The sequence below is a fragment of the Centruroides vittatus genome, unplaced genomic scaffold (assembly GCF_030686945.1).
Source record: "Centruroides vittatus isolate TY-2023 unplaced genomic scaffold, ASM3068694v2 contig_846, whole genome shotgun sequence".
Classification (NCBI taxonomy): Eukaryota; Metazoa; Arthropoda; class Arachnida; order Scorpiones; family Buthidae; genus Centruroides; species Centruroides vittatus.
Genome location: NW_027122551.1, coordinates 1,424,444 through 1,444,926, shown reverse-complemented (window position 1 = coordinate 1,444,926; position 20,483 = coordinate 1,424,444). Strand labels below are relative to the sequence as shown.

At 28.0% G+C, this 20,483-nt stretch overlaps 2 protein-coding genes across 2 annotated transcripts in view; both read right to left on the bottom strand.

Moving 5' to 3' along the window:
- Positions 1 to 20,483, bottom strand: part of LOC136982484 (endothelin-converting enzyme 1-like) — a 130,910-nt gene that overhangs the window by 38,207 nt on the left and 72,220 nt on the right. The gene's annotated exons all lie outside the window — the stretch shown is intronic.
- LOC136982485 (transmembrane anterior posterior transformation protein 1 homolog) overlaps positions 1 to 20,483 on the bottom strand; it is a 54,860-nt gene that overhangs the window by 12,900 nt on the left and 21,477 nt on the right. Inside the window, exons 3-8 of the mRNA XM_067278979.1 lie at positions 18,620 to 18,741; positions 16,327 to 16,519; positions 12,941 to 13,076; positions 10,109 to 10,206; positions 4,617 to 4,767; positions 755 to 864 (exon numbers count right to left, since the gene is read on the bottom strand). Coding sequence (XP_067135080.1) covers positions 755 to 864; positions 4,617 to 4,767; positions 10,109 to 10,206; positions 12,941 to 13,076; positions 16,327 to 16,519; positions 18,620 to 18,741 — 810 coding nt within the window. The remainder of the gene's footprint in view (positions 1 to 754; positions 865 to 4,616; positions 4,768 to 10,108; positions 10,207 to 12,940; positions 13,077 to 16,326; positions 16,520 to 18,619; positions 18,742 to 20,483) is intronic.

Here is a 20,483-nt window from a genome sequence, read left to right as displayed (position 1 = left end):
GGAATCTTTTAGCTAAATAATGATGTAGTCAATATATAAATATGTATTTGATAATGTTTACTTTTCTGGCTGTTATAAATAACCAAGAGCAAGTGTAACAATCAGTCAAAAATTGATCCTCTCCCAAATTTTTACATTTCTGGACTCAGGAAACTTGAAATGTTGAGATATGAAGAAGATTTGGAGGTTTTTTCCTGTATGTATGGATGTCAAAATGTGTGTGTATGGTGGAGCACGGCTTTTTCACCCTGTTTGAAGCTTAATAACTTCTGTTGTTTTTGAATCAGAGTCAGATAGTTTAACAGAAGTTATTATCTATTTAACTTTAGAAATGTTAATTTTCTTGTATTCCAATATATATATATATATATATATATATCAGAATACAAAACAAGTAATAGTAAAGTGGAAGTTGTATGCAGCATAAAAAGTCATTTCCAAGACTTAATCATATTAACCCAAACTCTAGATTTGCCTTAACAAAAATATGTGTGATCTAATTCCAAATGGAAACTCAATACTGCCATATTATATTTCCATTAGTACTATATAAACATTATTTTTCTCAGACTCTGATATAACATCATTGCAACAAGAACTTTTACAAGAGCACCTGATGTTAAGTTTAGAAATGCTTAAACAAAAACTTGAAAAATTCATTATAAAATCAATTAAGATTGACAAATTATACTAACTAGAATACCAATGAACATTTAAGATATTTGATTTTTCAAATGACAGAATATCTACTTACTTCATAGGATATTTCATTAAATCTTGTTATAAAAGCATGCTTAATCCAATCAACTAGCACTTCTGCAATCAGTACTAACACACAATCTGGCAGCAACACCCAAAATTGTTCTAAAGAAAAGAAATAAATAAAATTTTGCATTATTGAAGGATTTTGATTAAAAAACTCATATGGATAGTTCTGTTTTAAATTAGGAAACATTTATTTCTACAAACCTGCAGTATTTTTATAACAGAATCTGTGATAGTTTGAAAATATCTTTGTTACAAACTTTAAGCATTTAATTATTCTTGCAATTTTTGTTGCATAAAATATTTTTTTAGAATTGATTTTTGCTTAAAGTTCCTAAGAATAAAAATAAAAAATGGCTGTGGCACATTATTAAAGTGAACAGTAATACAGTGTACTTCTGAGAAGTTTTTCCATTATTTATTAGTCAAAATTTGTCCTCATTCCAGTATAATCCAATCATCCTATCTATATATATAACCCATTCAACAGATGTCCGTCCTTCCTTCCGTCCGTCCGTCCCGTAACCGTTTGATAACCGACACTAGAGGCACCCCTATCGTGTGTCTATTTCAAACATTCAAATTAAATTAACAATTGTAATTATTATTTAAATTAACAATATAAATTATTATTCTTCATTTGGCCAATACATTATTATTTGGTCAATATAACAATATAAATAATTCAGTATATTTGTAATAGGAATTTATTACTGTCACAGAATACCTGTAATGTTCACTTGGGGGCGAATAACAAAAAACCGGATAGATTTGAACCGCTACAATAAAACGATAAGTGAAATAGTTAAGCTAATATTTTAATATAATAATAGAAACCATTCATGGCACGAATGGACGGACAGACGGAAGGAAGGACGGACACCTGTTGAATGGGTTATATATATAGATAGATAAAAGTGCATCAAACTTTTAAAAATTAAGCGTGCACAACTTTCATATATTAAGTGCATTAAACATGCCTCATAGAAATTTGTAATACTGCTAAAACGCCTACTAGGGGGCGTCCCGGGCTACTAGTTCATAATAATAAGATTGAAGTATTATATTATAAAATATCTGTTTATCTATGAATCATAGTGGTGTTTAGGTTATTTTCTAATATGAAAGGAACTAATACAAAATAGAAGAAATGCATCAGTTACCATTAAATAAAGAAACAACTGATAAGAAAATAAGTAGAATAAGGCAAAATAAAAGTTTTTACAACTTCATTAATTCATAGAAGCTTCTATAGGAAATTTTTATGTATTGATAAAATAGACTAAACTTTACAGTACAAAGAAAACAGAGACTAGAATGTATGATCCCTTTAGTCATTGTGACAAAATCAAAATTCCCATGCCCCCTTGTAAGTTTAATATAGGATGAAATATTCAATACAATGAACAACTGATATTTTGACAAGAAAATATTCTTTTCTTTTTTTTTTATTTTAGTTTAATGTTTAGAAATGTATGGATTTTGTATCCTCTCTTTTTTGTGATCTAAAGATCCTACAATGCAACCCTTGTTTGATGACAAACTCAATCAAGTATTATCAATTTGAAAAGAGTAATTCAAAATGGCTACCTTTCTTAAATCGCTGAATGAACAAATAATCATCATCTTTGACTCCACATAATAATTAGCTATTCTAAACAATTTTAGTACTATTCAATATAATAGTTATTAGTCTTATAGATTGTGAAATATTGTAAAAAGCTATTAATATTTGAATATTTATATAACAAACTAATAATGATATATAAAAACATCTGTTACAAAGATAAAAAAAATTATTAACTGTATGTTGATACTCCATAAACCTTTCATTCTAATCAACAATATTGGAATAAAACATCAAATTTTGGATGCATCTTCCCATCAAATAAATGATATTCATTTTGCATTTATGTTATCTATAATAGAGTTATGCTATCTATCTACACTAGAGTTATGTATAGTATTAATTCATTTAATATCTAAACCAGCATTTCTCAAACTTTTTGCTCATGTAACCCAATATATTCGTTTCTAATCGCCAAATGTTTATATTACAAACTTTTTAAAAAAACCTGGTAAACTGGTTTTAAAATACAAAATTTTAAAAAATCATCACTGTACATTATATAACAAAATAAAATTATGCATTATTCACAATAACTTCTGTGTGTGAAATGTAACATTAAGTACATATCTATTAAGAAAGGTTCTGGCCAATTTCAATTTGTAACAAATAACTTACTTCAATTTCAGTTTCTATTATTGAAATTTAACTATTAAAAAATGTAAGACTGATGATTGTAAATTAAATAGACTTTTTAAAACTTATTCAGGAGTCTATTCTACTTTTAAAAATATTACAAGTTTTTTTTATAAACTTAATGAATCCTTTTTTAAAATGCACTTTTCAGATTGTAAAAAGATTTTGTCAATTTCTTTTTGTATATACAAAACAAAAGAAAAATTTTTAACTTATTTATTCATCCACTTGTGTCAAAATTTATTGTCATACATAACAATAAAACTAAAAGTTTGAATACACAAAAAATATTTTCAAAACCATTGCAACTTAAATGGCTTTATGGCTACAACTTTACATAAAATATCTATTTTGATGTTATTCAAAATAGAAAAGAGAAATCAATTTCATATACACTACTATAATCTTAATTTTATTTCTAAGTGACAACGATTATAAAAAAAAGTTGTTTAAAAATTTTCAGTACTTAACAGATGCATCTGTTGATATCTTCAAATCTTTCAGTACTTAAGTTTGAGAAAAACTGATCTAGACTACATAAACCTAACCAATTTTTAAAAAATTCATATTTCTGATTTCTAAAATCTTAGAAGTGTTTTAATTTTGAGTGAACAGTTTTGGGATAAAAACATCTTGCTCTCAGATTGATGCAAATAAAGTGGAATATTGCATCAAACAGTTGATTTTAAAAATTTAATGTCTTTGAGTAATGTGAAATAAGATAAAGGTTATAGTAATTAATACCTTATTTGCATAACCATAATTAAAACTTTTGAGATACATAATCTTGAAAATGTTCTACAATAAATGAAATATAATGCTGTTAGAAATGAACCATTTCTTAAAATAATTTACAAATATTTCATGAATAAACAATTTTTGTCTTCTTAACAAGAAAGATCCAGTTTAAAAATAATGACACAGAGAAAATAAGCCTGTCCCTGTATGAAGATAATAAAAGGAAGACCTTGGTCTAAAATGCTTCACATTGTAAAAGGAATACAAACTTACAGGCAAAGAATAACACCGTTGAAAGTAATGTGTAAAACTCTGATGATGGGAACTGTCACTACCAATTGAATAAGCTATGAATCATTTAATTCAATTGCCTCAAAATTCAATAGTTAGTTTATACTTTAATTAGAGATCCCACCCCAACTTGATTGTATCACAGATTTTGCCAATGTTCACATAATTATCAGTTGTAACCATTCCTTTTTGAACATTCTATTCAAATGTTGATAATGTGTTCAATCTAAATTTTCAAACAAAACATTTATAGATCTATTATTATTTACAGATCTGCCATTTTGTTGATAATACAATTTGTAGATAAGCAGCCCAACCACCACTTCACCCAATACAGACTATTCATAACAAATAGTTTTTAATGACTGACTGATTCCTAATGCCACTGTTTATTATTTTTTTTAAATGGGGGAAAAGTGTTATATAAAATATTTAGCTTAGACTTGTCATATGTAGAATAGATAGGAATAAAAATTATTAATATTTTGCATAATGTATTTATAGAATTTAAATAGTATAATAAAAATCTGAATAATTAATTAATTATATTAAAACTTACCTTCTTTCCAGTTATATTCCTTCATAGTCTGTATTATAACAATGAAGAGTAAAATCATATAATGAAATCGTTCTCTGACATCACTGCAAGACATGTGGAAGAGATTATTCTTTTCAAATTTTTTAAATACCATACTTTTCAATTCAACAAACTGAAAATTAATAATTGGAAAATAATTATTCAATTATTTATGTATTTAGTTATAATTATATTAAAACTTTAAATAACCAAATTTGATGCAAATAGTTTTTTACAAAATACATGCATTTAAATGATATTTACATAATTACTATTCTAAGTATGTAACATAAATTATATTCTAAGATATGGGACAATATTTCAATTAGGAATTGCAATCCAGCAGTGTTTTGAATCCAGCTGGATTTTTGCTGGATTGAAATCATTCCAGCTGGATCCAGCGTGGATGTATTTTTGCTACAATAAAGTGTTATCTGTCTATCTATCCTGCAATTTATATTTTTTTTTTAATGAAATAAAACATTTTTTAAAAATACTTAAGAAGCTTTTATTATTTAGACTGGTCACTATAAATCAGTAAAACTTCTTACCCATTTAGGTAGTAAATTTAAGTTTGGTTCGGTTTAACACTTGAGATAGAGATAATTAACTTTAAATGTTTAGTTAAAGATTACATTATAATTATAATCTAAGTTAAATAATAGCAAAGGTAATTCTACTGATTAATTTATATTAATATATTATAATAATGTAAAGATGGATAATCAGTGGCAAGTGACTATCAGTCTTACCAGTTTTCATATATAGGCTCTACATATTAGTCTGTAGTTATTTATAAGTATATAAAACTATGTACTGGAAGTAGAATAAGTTAAATAAACTACACCTTTATCAATCCAGCAAAATTTAATAAAATAATAACGTTTTCAATCGTTTTTAACGATCTTCCTCGGTTACAAAAAAAATAGATCATTAAATATAGAACATAAAATGTGTTCGGAATAAATATAAAAATTAACGGAAAACGCCCAAACGGACAAAATATAGATAAATAAACAAAATAAATAGAGGAAAAAATATATACAGGGTGTTTTTTTTTTTAAACTGACGATACTCAGAAACGTCTGTAGAGTAATCTAACAGCCAGACTGTCGCCATATTTGGGAGAGTGACTAAGGATGACATGGAAAAGAGATAGAATTTAGGTACTACGTTTTTTCTTCGCGGAAGATTCCGCGAAGAAAAAAGTAGTATCTAAATTCGCTGGTAGAGGAGGATTTGGCGCTGTTGTAGCGAAAAAGCTACCAGCACTTCACTTAAGAAAGGGTCATCAGTCGCTTTTTTCCACTTGCATGGCCGCCTCGCTCCTTGGATCTAACCCCATGCTACTTTTTCCTGTGGGGTTACTTAAAGTCCAAGGTCTATCTTGGTAGTGTCCCAAACTTGATGACTTTGAAGGAACATTTCTCGAACTGTGATGAACATTCCTGCGGACATGTTACGTTTGGCCATAGAGAACACGGTGTTCAGGATGCAATGAGTTGTCCAGCAGGACAGTGATCACATTGAAGAAGGGAGAAGGTTATTTGCTGATTAATTAAACTTTCGTTATTACACTGAAACCGCTGTCCGATTATTCATTCATTCGTGTGTTTGTTAATTGCAGCTGGATTTCATGCAGATTCTTAGCTGTTTTGCTACAACAGCGCCAAATCCACCCCTACCGGCAAATTTGGGTACTACTTTTTTCTTCGCGGAATCTCTTTCCCATGTCGTCCTTAGTCACTCTCCCAAATTTGGCGACAGTCCGGCTGTTAGATTGCTCTACAGATGTCTCTGACGTACCGTCAGTTTAAAAAAAAAAACACCCTGTATATAAAATCCAACGAAACCAGCATTGTCCGATAATAACAGCATCTCTATGGTTTATACAACCAGTTGTCATGTGCGCCTTGCAGATTTCCAATCTCTAAAGATGTTTGACCGTTTGCCTATTCGTCGTCGTTTTTATAATTGCCACTCAATCCCATTGGACGTTAACATCCTTCTGTCTTGCGTATGATGCCAGCACAGTGTTGTCAAGGTTCTTACTGATTGTATATTTGTGCTCTTGAGCCTTTGTTTTAAACTGCGCATCGTTGCACCCACATAAACAAGCTTGGAATTGAAACGTTGGTCGTGTAAAGGCACCGAATATATACCCGTTGTTGAATTCCGATCCTCTTTCTTTTTATCGTTTCTTAAAAGTTTGAAAACAGTGGAATTACGTCGGTATACAATACGAAAATTATCAGACCTGGCAGTACATCTATGTATCTTGTTTTAAAAAAATGGGATGTAATTAAGCACTATTATTTTTATATTTATTCCAAACACATTTTATGTTCTATAGTTAATGTTGTATTTTTTTGTAACTGAGGAAGATCGTTAAAAGCGAATACGTTATTATTTTATTAAATTTTGCTGGATTTATTAAGGTATAGTTTATTTATAAGTAATTTAATTATTAGTGTTAAGTAGTGAGTAAGTAATTAGTAGCAGTCTAGTAGTTAGCAAAGCGGCAACGCGAAGACGTAGACTTTTGCGCAATTATTTAGAAAGTTAATTGAGTATTTGCGGATCCAGCAGGCCGAAGAATGCGCTGGATCCAGCTGGATTGCTGGATGAGGGATCCAGCAATTGCAATCCCTAATTTCAATAGCTGAAATTATTTGACTTTGAATTAAGTTTGAAAATTAGCATTTTTTAAAAGAAAAATTTTTATACTTTCTTATGCTAATCAAGGAACATTAAATGGTATTTTGGCACTACATTAAGATAGTTATTAATAAATTAAAAATGCAGAAACAACCTATTAATATTATGAAAATCTCAGCACCTACACATTATTAAACATTCAATAATGCAATTAACTAAACATTCCACCTTTAATTAATTGATAAAAGCCATATAAAATAGGTAAAAAACTACAGTAATTTTTTAACAATTCTTTTTACTGTATCAATGAAAACATACATTTATTTCTAAAAACAAGATACTAAGTGACTGCTTCTTGTTGTTGCTCAAACATGCTTCTCTTTTCCACAAATAATATTTCTCCTGAGAAACACTCACATTTTCTTCTTTAGTTGATGTTCTTGATCAGTCATATCATCTACAATCTCTGCAATTATGTTGTAGAGCAAGTCAAAATCAAGTTTGTATATATTTTGGCTTTTTTTATAAGCTCTTTTAAGGGAATAAAAATCCCATGATACTACTTGGCATGTATTTTGACCAAAGTGACGCTTTTCACAATTATTTGACTTTAAAAGTCAAAAATGTCAACAGAGATCAACAGTTATTGTACAATACATTTCTAGCCTTTCTAGAATAGTCAACCATTCATTCATTCACATCATCTTTTGGAAATGTAAACTTTACTGACATTCAAATTTCAATATTATATATGGCAATTAAAAATTCCATCAATATACTAGTTCATAAAAGTAAAATTATTTATTTATTTGGTTTCAATTACAATACAAAAAGTATTCCAATAATAGATTTCCTCCCCTAATCTATACTATCATTATAAAGAGGTAAGTAAGTTTGGATGTAGCAGGAAATCTCCGAAACAACTCATCCGATTTAAAAAATTCTTTCACCAATATTTAGAATGGACCTTCAGGGTGGACATGAGCTGTATATTATTCCATTAAACATTTATATAAATTAAAAGATATCATCTAGGATTAAGGCTTTTATATCCAACAGATAGTGCTAACTCTGCGAGTATGACAACCTAAGTTTGCTTTTCTGTGAGGATGAACTAAAGCAGATCATCATCTATCTATCTATATAAATAAAAATGTAATGTTCGTTTGTTCTTACCGATTCCTTTGAAATTTTGGCACAATGTTGCATTCGAATATGCATGTATTTTTATATAATATACATGTCGAAATTCCCCCACTGGGGGGAGATGGACAGGATTAAGGCTTAAGACGTGCAGAACTCTGCTTCTATTAATACTATTTTACATGCAGTTTTTGCGTTTTTGATTGTGTTTTAATAGGGTACATCAAGAGAATGTACACTAAGAAGGGATTTTTTGAAATTCCCCTCATGGGGAAGTGTTATACATTTATGATAGATACATTTTGAGCCACAACAATGGATGGCTGGGTCTGCTAGTTAACAGTAAAATCCTAATGCAATACTAAACAACAACATACCAAACAACACTCCAAGTACTCAACACACACTTGTCAATACACACAACACACAAAACACAAGCACCTTACCACATATGACACATTGAGTTTGCTTTGACAATTTTTGATAAGTACACAACACACATGCACATTACACATAGATGACACAAAACAGTCACAATTCCTATTCAAAGGGCAAGCTACCAGCCCTACATAGGCTTTGTTAATACATACACAAACATAAATCCTGGGCCTCTTAGTGCTCTCAGAGTGAAAGAGGTCCATGGGCTCTCTCAGAACTGAGGAAAAAAACTGTAAAACCCTGATTAAAATACATAAAAAAACAATGAATAAAATACAACAAAACAAAATATAAGTAAAATATATATGATTACAAAGAAAAAAAAAATTAAGAATTGTATATTATTTGTTTTCAGGCCTTTATGAAATAGTAATAATCAACCTGAAGTAAATGTTCAAAACTCTGTCTTTTGTAAAATGTGATAAAACTATAAATCTTTGAGGGAGAGAATCTAAAAAAGTGTGTATAAATGCTTGACATTTTGCCAGAAGCCTATAAAATTCACTTGCAGCCTGCATTCAGAAAAGTTTTTTCATCCCTAGTTTACACAAATTAACTAATATATAACTAATTTTTGTCAAACATTTACTTCAATGAAACAATTTCATTATTTGCTGTAAAATTGTATTATGATAACTGTACCAGTAATTGACATGGTAAGTTTGCTTTGATTTGATATATTGAGAAACATGTAAACATGTAACATATAAACTCTCTCTGTATGAAAAGTCAATATTGAAAAATAAACTTTTACTTCATGGTAGCTAGTTTCAAAATTATTAAAAAACAAATATGTATTTTTTTTAAAAAAGTTAAGTTAAAAACACTTAGTACAAGAATTAGTTAGTTACTTATAATTTCTAATAAATTAAAATATCAGTATGTAAAAAGTAAATAATAACTACAGTTTTAAGGCTTTATGCTTTATATAATTTTATTGTTATATTGTAAATTGTGAGTATATTGTTATTAGAGGGTGAAAATCTATTGACATAAGACATTTCCAAATATATGTAAAAATAAATAAATAATTCTCTAACACTACATGGTGGTCTGTACACTTGTGTGTGTAACTAGCTTATTTTCAAAACAAAATTTTATTGCTATTTAGAAATTAAAATTTTTAAACAGCATTAACTGGTGTAGTGTCAATTACTGGTACAGTTATTCTATATAAATATATATCTAAAAAATTTATGTCAATTTAATAAAAAAAAAAAAAAATCAATATTTACATTATTCGACATCATAATTGTTAAAAGAGCTTTGTTCTGAGAATTCAGTGCAACATTCAGTGTTGTGGCTTGAAGCAGCACCAAAATTGCATGTAGAACTATTCAAGTCAAGGAAATTTAAAAATATAATTTACATTTAAATAATATAAATGTCTTTTTTAGATACTTTCATTTATAATTATTTTAATTCAACACAATATAACTGATCAATTTAGTTATTCTGTTTAACTTTTTGCTATTCAAGATGTCATCATAAATAACTGCAATGTTTATTTTCATACACAAACAAGCATTATCATCAATCATGCAAATCTAGGATATATCTATCCCAGGAATGTAACCAGAAATTTTTGTGTGTGGGTCACCACAATTGTTGATGGCTTGCCTAGACTTAGCATATGTAGGTAGGCTTCCAAAAAATGCAATAGCCCAAGATGACTACCAACACATCACTGTGCAAGATCAGTATGGCAACTCCATGCATGTCATAAGCAAACAAAAGCAAATGATATGATAGTCAACAACTGCAAATTTGCTTTTATATATGTTAGAACAGCTTAATATTACTATACATAAATATAAAAAATATTTTATACACAGTACATACATGTAATGTAACTCATCTTATTCTGTAGAATAAAATGCACTCAAAAAATGATGCTTAATTTTTCTGATTTAAGATACCTTTTTATAGATTGTTTTATATATATATTATTTGTTTAATTCATAAGGGTTTAATTTTTATAATTAAATTTAAACTATTTATAATGCCAAATATCAAAGTTCTCATCTAAAATGCAAATTAATTATTTCTAACAATAAATGAGACAAGTATAGATACACAATGGATACTTGTGAATCCAAACTAACTATTGCACAGTATTATTCAGGTTGGTAAAAAAATTATTAGCAGGGTTTTATATAGAGATGTCAAAAAGGTTCATGAATAAATACATATTTTTTTTTTAAATTTTATAATGTATTTAGTACATATATTTATGCTTTTAACAAATGATTTATGATTGTTTTTGTTTTTGGCTGAAACATTTAGTGGAAAAAAAACATTAATTTGAGTTAAGCAGAAATTAGAATAATGAGAGTACAGTACATTGTCTAGTCTTTAATCTTCATCAATTAAAATCATCAATTAATGCAAATCATTTTTCAAATCAACTGTTAATAAACAACAATAGTTATATTTTTTTGAATAAGCAAGAAACGAGAAAATTAACATCCAGGCGTTAAGTGTTTACGAATATCGCTGTAATCACTAGCGCTTTCGACGAAACTATTTTCGTCTTCCTCAGGTGGATAAAAACGGTTAAAATCCTTTATCGAATCAAAAAATTTTCGAAATGCAAAAACCGCTTTAGAGCTCCTCTGGAACACCTCTACGCTGGCACATCTCAGTAATTTATAGCACATGCGCTACGTCACCACGCGCGCACATTTAAATTTCTTATCGCTCTGTTCCATCGTTGATTTTGTTCCAAAGCTCTAAAGCGGTTTTTGCATTTCGAAAATTTTTTGATTCGATAAAGGATTTTAACCGTTTTTATCCACCTGAGGAAGACGAAAATAGTTTCGTCGAAAGCGCTAGTGATTACAGCGATATTCGTAAACACTTAACGCCTGGATGTTAATTTTCTCGTTTCTTGCTTATTCAGAGATCGGCCGGTGTGAAGTCCACCATCATTACGATTTATATTTTTTTGTAAAAAGAGCTGGCAGAATTACAATTTAATAAAAAGTAAAAAAACATTACAGATGGATACTAGTCCAATCTTCACTGCTTGCCATGTCCAATGTTTTACTTTTTATTAAATTGTAATTCTGCCAGCCCTTTTTACAAAGAAATATTATATTTTTAATTGTGTTGGGATTGTCATCTGTGGACATTTTAAACTGTTTTGCATATTTGTGCAGAGGCATAACCTCTAAAGAAAGGTTGTCTCTGCAATGGAAATAGTTGTTCCTAGTGATTGGACATGGCAAGCAGTGAAGATTGGACTAGTATCCATCTGTAATGTTTTTTTACTTTTTATTAAACAATAGTTATAATTTATTGAAATTTAAGTTTTATTTCTTAATGGCATAAATAAAGTTTTTGAAATTAGTATTTATTTTATTGAATGGAAATATACCTTGTAATCCAAATATGTATTTTAATATTTTGCATTTATTTTACAATATTTCATTTAAATATTACAAAATTTAACGACCAAACAACACAAAAAAAAAAAAAAAAAAACACAAAGTTTTCCATGTAGTGTCTTCTTTTCATCCATTCACTGCCATTGGAATACAATAGAATGGACAAATAAAAGACTCTAAAAATTAGAAAAAAAAAGTCTTCCTTTTTTGTGTTGTTTAGTCTTTAAACTTTGTAATATTTTAATATATACTATCTTGGATTTTTAAAAATTATTTCTACAAGTAATTTCATTTACTTAATGTAACTTTTAGCAAACATCTTTAGTAAGCACATCTAATGTCACCATATTGTATTGATAGAACTACTGAAATAACTTATTCTTTAAATTCCAAAATTTTGATTTTTTATCATTGCTCAATTACAATGGAAAACAATATCACAAATTGCAGGAGCAATGAATGAAATTATACTTTAGTTCTTATTGTGCTATATTTTATTTTATTATATGATACTGTATGCTACTATTTCATTATCGATTAACATTTTGCTTCTTTAGAATTTGCATTATTATTATTTTTGTTTTTTAACTTTTTTAAAAATAAATCTTTGTGATCAAGAATTAACAATTTCTAGTCTCATTTATACCAAATGTATTTTGTAGTTTTAAAAAAGGATACAGACATAGCAAACAGCCATTATTAGATGTGGCACTAATCCAATGTGTTCTCTCTTCCTTCCTCGAGGTTCTGTAGCTGTCCAGAATAGGGCATCCAGAATGTCTTGCCCAAAAGATGAGAACAGTTTATCTGCAATCTTAAAAAATATAATTAATATTATAATTATTACATTATAATTTGCCTACTTATATAAAATTATTTAAATTTCAATAAACTGATAATTAAATTTGTGTTATTTTTAAAAAGTTTTGAATGTGCTAATTATAACACAAGCATCTATAAGTTAAAATAATATAAGTTTAGAATTTCATAAAAATCAACTTTTATGATTTAAATTGATAAATGATTACATAATGTATTTAATATAAAAAAATCTTTATTGTGCATTTGATTATTTCTTATCCATCACATTATGTGCAGAACTCTAGTTTGGTTTAATAACAATATTTTTTAAATATTTTAAATGTATTTTATTTTCTTTACTCTAATCCAGATTTTTCTTACAATAATTTGGTATTAATACTTAAAAGGGTCTCTCTATGCACTTTTCAGATAGTGTAGGAGGTGAATGGTGAACATTTTCAACTATATTCATTATTCTGCTTCTGGTCCAACTAGAACTTCTTAACTTTACAAATGCCTTAAGTGTCTGTAATGTTTTTAAATCTTTCAAACTATGGAAGAACTACAGAATGTTTGGTGCTTGGAAAAGTGCATATGTTGACCCTTTAAAGTATTGATTTAATTTCCAGCTTTTGAAAATTGTATTTAATTTGGTATCAATTTGTCCATCTGTCACATGATGTAACTGACATTAAACCAGTTTCATATAATGAACTCTTAATACTACAATTTCCAGAAAACACATAGAATCTAATTTTAAAAAATTATGAATGGCTTAAGCTAGTCCTCAGAATGTATGTGAAATTGATAACATTAATATGTTATGGGCTGGATTTGTGAACATGTCATTACTAAAAAGACATTTTATCTTTATAACATCAAACATCATAAATAAATAAAGTTAAATTTATAAAGTATAACAATGTTTTAATACAAGTTATTCACAAAATATATCATTAATCTGTATCATTATTTTATGACAACAGCAAAGATATTATTTATCATTTCAAGATGCTGCAAGAAATAGCTAATGGTCATAATAATGAAAATAAGCATTCATGCTTAATTAATCAATTACCTAGTAATTCATTAATGATGATAAAGATTTTTAAAAGTTATTAAATAATATTGATTTATCAAAAAAGGTGTTCCATGATTTTATTTAATCAAGGAACACCAATTGTCTATATAAATATTTTCTAAGAGAGAGTGAGTGGACTATTCTAGTGAATACTCATGTTTTAAACTTAAAACTTTTTCACAATGATGTTTCCAATCCCTTGTAGGTGGTAATGCTTTTATTTTTGAGTTATTCAACAAATGAATAATGATCTAATCAAATTATATGTTGTGTCAATATATTTTATGAATTTGATATTTCATTTAAATAGACATGTAATAGTAAACAACTTAAACAGATTTTATTATCTACAGTATAAATTACAAGTTTACTACAATAAAATCTCATTGTTTCAAAACTCAAAAGTCCAAAAAAAAAAAAAAAAACTTTTAATTATCTGAAGTTTTCTTTCAGAATCAAAGATTTTTGTAATTCTCAAATACAATTATGACATTATCTTATATAATTTCACCCATTCGTTTACAAATGCATCAATATTACAAGTTATTAGTTAGTAATTTAAGTTATTTCGAAAAAACTGTCACCCGGCATGTACAGTACTTAATGAAAACAATGACAATGTGACCAAATTATATTCAAAGCAAGATCTGAAAATAAAGTACAAAAGAAGTTTTAGTGCTTCAACAAGAATTATCACAAATTTCATATTGACTTAGATTACAAAAATCATGTGATCTGATGAAAATAAGCTGTATTAACAACTAGCAGCTATAAATATGCATTCTATCATGAATGCATACAGACATGTATTTAATGGACTTTGGAATTATTGAATCAATAGACTTTTGCAAACATGTCCAAAATAATTAAACATCAAAGAGATTTCTTCCATAAAAATAAAAAAAATCTCTCTTCATTGACAATGTGTACAATGTCATAATGACCTTGAATGTACTGTACATTCAATAAATCAACAATGCATTCAATGAAACAGAAACTGCGACTTGGGAGTGGAAACTTTCTTATAAACACATAACATGATGGAAGATTTCGAATTAAACATTATCTGGTTTGGTGATCCACAATAATAATGTCTTTGAATTTCATTGTACTCTTATTTCAAATTATCTAAATTAAAATGTGGGCAAAATCCTATTCTCTTGGCCGGGGACTAGAGTTACTTTGATTTATATCATACTTCAAATTATCCAATATTCAAATAACGAGGTTTTACTGTATAAAATATTTTAATTGATGTTTAAATGTAAAATAAGACAAAATATTTCTTATATTGTCATAGCTGTCATTAAATCATTTGATGTTTTGCATGCTGAATATGAAAATATAGTAGAGCATCGTTTATCTAAAAGCCAATCAACCAAAATGTCGGTTAACTGAAAGCGTTCTAGTCGGCAAATTTAAATTTCCACAAGTGCTGTGGCACTGAAATCTTTGGCTATGTCTTGGGCTACTCCAATATTTTTCTTGTTAGTGTGTGTGTGTTTTAGCTGGCAGCACTGGCACTTTTGTGTGGTGTTTTTCTGAGGACTGTATGTTAGGACATGTGTCATGCTGAATCGAAATCCGTTTCCATCGGGGACATTAATTTTGGATCTGTGAATTTTATACTTGTAACAGATCATGCTGTAGTTGTTGTACTGTTTGTAATGGCGACTAAACATAAACATGTTGTTCTTAGTGTTTCCAATAAACTTAAAATAATAGATCAGTTGAAGTGTGTGCTAGTGGATCAAGCTTAGCTCGGAACTATGGAGTTGGAATTGCCACAATATCAGACATTAAAAAGAACAGTGATGCCATTAAAAAATTTGTGACTAGTTTAACTTCTAAAGTATAATTTTTTTTGTTTTTATATTTTTCAATATATTTATTTTGTTTGTACAAAATAAAGAAATAATTTATAACAATACAATAGCCATAATTATTATTTTTAAAAATTTACGTTGGGCTTAACATCGATGAAAATTCAACACAAAGAGACACACAACAGAAAAAAATTTCAACATGGAATAAGTTGATATATATTTTCGTACATAATCAGTTTTTCGAAAAATAAGTTATCTGAACAACCCCAGTCCCCAATTGATTTGGATAAACGATGTTCTACTGTATGTTTTTACATATTTTAGTTATGTAAGAAAAATTCAAAAGTTATATTTACCTCTAACATATTAAAAAATATATATAATTTGATGACTGACTGACTTTTTACAATATGATATAACATGGACGTGTCAACGTATGTCATCAGAAAACTGACTGTTATCAAAATTATTCCTCTCAATAAATCACAGATTTCTGCTGGTTGTAACACATTTTCTTTTTCATTACTGTCATTTCTTCGAAATAATGATCTGTATAAAAGAAAAATAAAATCCTAAAAATATAAAAATAAAATAAACAAGTAAAACGGCAAAGCCATTTTCGGGAGAATACTATGTCTCAGAGACTTTGGGCTTATTCATACGATTGGCGACAACTGGGAATGCAACATTCACATTTCGAACTTCCCAAGTTATGCGTTCAGGCACACGCCAGCTGCCACCTGTTTGCAAGTTCCATCTGAGGGCAACAGATGGCACTACTAGTTCTAAATTGCATTTGCATTTGTTTATTGATTCAGTTCACGAGCAACGCATGCACAAATCTGCCTATTTGTAGAAAGGGTCTCAGCAGTGTTTTATTTTGACCCAGTTTTCAGTCCCCTGACTACCTCTTAGTCTGGTTTATTTTATGTGCACATGATTTGGGCACCAAATACTCTATGCCAAATTGCAACTCCTGACATGTACTCCTTCATAGCTCTAAGGTGTCCAGCCATTGACAGCAGTGCAATTTTAGAGACGAGACAGTCTTGTCAAATAAAAAAAAAACATTTTATTACATATGTTTGATTTACTGTACTGATTTTATACTGTATTTCTAGGTCTATCATATTACATTAAATATAATTTAATGATAAAAAGTGTTTAGTATAATTTTTAATAAGACATTTAATTTTTCTCAGAATTAATTATCTTTTAAATTTAAAACTACGTTTTGTTCACAATATATTGTATTATTTCAATTTAAGACATACTATAATTATTATCTGAATAAAGCTGTCTTTTTTAATCAGAAGTAAAAACAGTTTTAAGAAGTTTATTGAAGAAAACTGAAGTACCATTTCTCCTCTTTACAATTACTTTTTAAGCAAGAAATGATGGTCCAAGACATGTTCTTGTTTGGAACTTCATACAAACAATGAACATCACATAAATGTTCCTCTTTAAATTTCATGATTCTTACATTATAGAACATCAAAAGCTAAGAAACTATTTTTTCTATTGGCATAAATATGTTTTTTTTAAAAAAGGTTAAATATCAATTATAAGGCAGACAGTATATTCACAATATATAAAATACAGAAAAAAAATAAGACTCCTTTCTGTCCTGTCCAATTACCAGGAACTAAAACAGTCTTCCTTCACAGGGACAACCTTTTATTACAGGCTATGCCTCTACAATATTATGTAAAACAGTTTTAAAAGGTTCACTGATGATAAACCAACAATTGTAAAAATACATACATACTTTCAATTAAAAAGGAAGATGGTATATTCATAATATATAACATACAGAAGTAACTAAGAAGTCTTCCTTTCCATTCTATCTGATCAAAATCCGGCCTTTTTAAAACTGTTTTACATAATATTGCAGAGGCATAACCTCTAATGAATTGTTATCTCTGCATAGGAAGACTTAGTTCTTGGTAATTGGACAGGATGGAAAGGAAGCAGTCTTAGTTTCTTCTGTATTTTATAAGGTTAAATATGTTATGCTTTTAAGGGATGAAAATCAGCTTTCAAAGTAGGGTTTCTCAAACAGTAAGTTTTATTGTTTCATACAGAAACAGTTATCCAATTTTAATGAAATCAATTTGAAAACACTTCTTACAAAGAGTAATCAAAAAAATTTTTTACTGATTTTTATGGGACATGACTATGAATTCTTCAAAACTCCTTATAAAAATTCCTTAATGAAACCAAACTTTTTGAAAAAAATATATGTTAAACAGATCAAAATTAAGTTTATGCATATAAATTTGCATGCATCTTTTGTGTGTTCAACACATTAACATCAATATGGCAATACTTATAATTTATACAGCATTTTGAAACAAAATTAAAGCAGAAATAAAAGGAAAAAACCATCTATAAATCCAAAGCAATCAATAATGCAATTCTGAAAATTTTGCACACATTTTTAATCTCTGCTTATTTGATTTCTATCACGAATAAATTCATCCCATTTCATTATATAAAAAGCTACTTTACTGTTTCATGTGCACCAAATATCAATGTAAAAAATCATAAATAATAATAATATTCAACCATTTAAATAAATACAGTTCAATTTATTAAATTTTTCAAACTAAATATAAAAAAAGCAACATAATAAACAATATACCTTACCTGAACATAATTTTAAGGGAACGAGTAAGAAGAAACCATACTGATAAAGCAAACCGAAGTGGTAAAAATGTGAATATGAAGAGAAATGCATCAATACACTGGAAAAATCCATACCATATAAACTGAAAATATGTAAATTAACATTAGTAAACAGCTATTAAAACAATGTAACTAAAAAATAAACATACCAACACCAAAAATCCAGCAATATAAAACTTTAACAGTTTAAAACATTTGTTTGTCTATTAAATGGTCATCATCAGGTTCTAACCTGCAACATTTTGCAAGTTAAAACCTGATGATGATCATTAAAGTATTTATGTTGTTAGATTTTTGATGTTGATGTGTTGATTCTTAATTAATATTAATTCAAAAAAATAGTTATCATATGGTAAATGTCAATAAACACGGGTAATTCTTGACTTTCAGAAGCAATGTGTTCCTAAAAATGTATGTGAAGGCCAAATGTTCAAAAATCTAACAACAGAACTGCATTTACAAGTTCTATTATTGGCTATTATCATCTACCTAAAATACTGGACTTATTATACCAGTTGTAAAGAAATTACAGCATTGACATGATGACTTCCTGAATATGTTGTAATTTCTTTATGACTGGTGTAATAAGTCTAGTAACTTATTTATGGCAAATGAAAATAGCCAATAATAGAATTTGTAAACAAATAACTAGACATTAAGCAATTGCAAGAAACAGAACTACGTGTTATAAAGGGGGGTTCATTTCCAAAGATAAAAGGAAAAAAATTACAAAATCTCTAATTAATATAGTAAAGTTTCAGCTTTTTACAGTGAATACATTACAATTTATAAAAAAATTACTTAAAACCACACATTAAACAGAAAACATGATAAAAATTAAATTTCAAAAATAATTTTAATGTTACTGAATACTGGCAGAAAGCAATACTACTAGATAGCTTAAAACATTTGTCTATCAATAAAACATGTAATATGACATATGAAACATATGTCATATTACATGTTTTACATAACATATGAAATTCTGAATATGGCATATAAAAAGCAACTTAAGGTTATCAAAGTATTATATAGAAAAGAGCAAATTTTCCAAAACTGCATGACTGCATGTACAGTACACAATCATTATAAATATCATAAGCTTTAATTTTCAAATTTAATAATGATAATATAAAAATAAGTTATTCTAGAATTTTTTCAGTAATTTTGATAGTTTTTCTTCTAAAATTTCTGAAAATATAAAATTAACAAGTTATATGTTTAAACTATGATCTTAATATACACCTTACAAAATAGCAAAACTTCAAAACATTATACCTGTATTTTATACATCATTTGTTTTAGTTAAAATAATTAAAGAAATAATTTTAGCTTTTTCATATCATTAATTCATTAAAAAATATTAAATAGTATTTAATTTTAATTTTTAAGTAATTTTAATTTTTTTAAGATACTAATTAATTAAATTAAACCTCTTTTGCATGCAACAAACAAAAGCCATTCTTAACAGAGTATGAATTATTATTAAAAATACTAGCGAGGTTGAGGCTGAAGTTCTAAACACAAAAACGTGTACGTCGGACGTTCAGCGCTGCTTTCCTGTATGCCTAGAAGTTTGACAATGGTGTTTGGAAAGTCAGTAGAATCATGCCCGACATTCCAAATGCCATTGTCAAACTTCTAGGCTTACAGGAAAGCAGTGCTGAACTTCAGACGTACAGGTTTTTGCGTTTAAAACTTCGGCCTCAACCTCGCAACTATTTTATGAACATCTGAAAGTATGAAACATTTTAACCATATTAGAGAACAGATTATCATAAGAATATATGCAAATCAAAAGTTTAAACATTTTATATAGTTCACT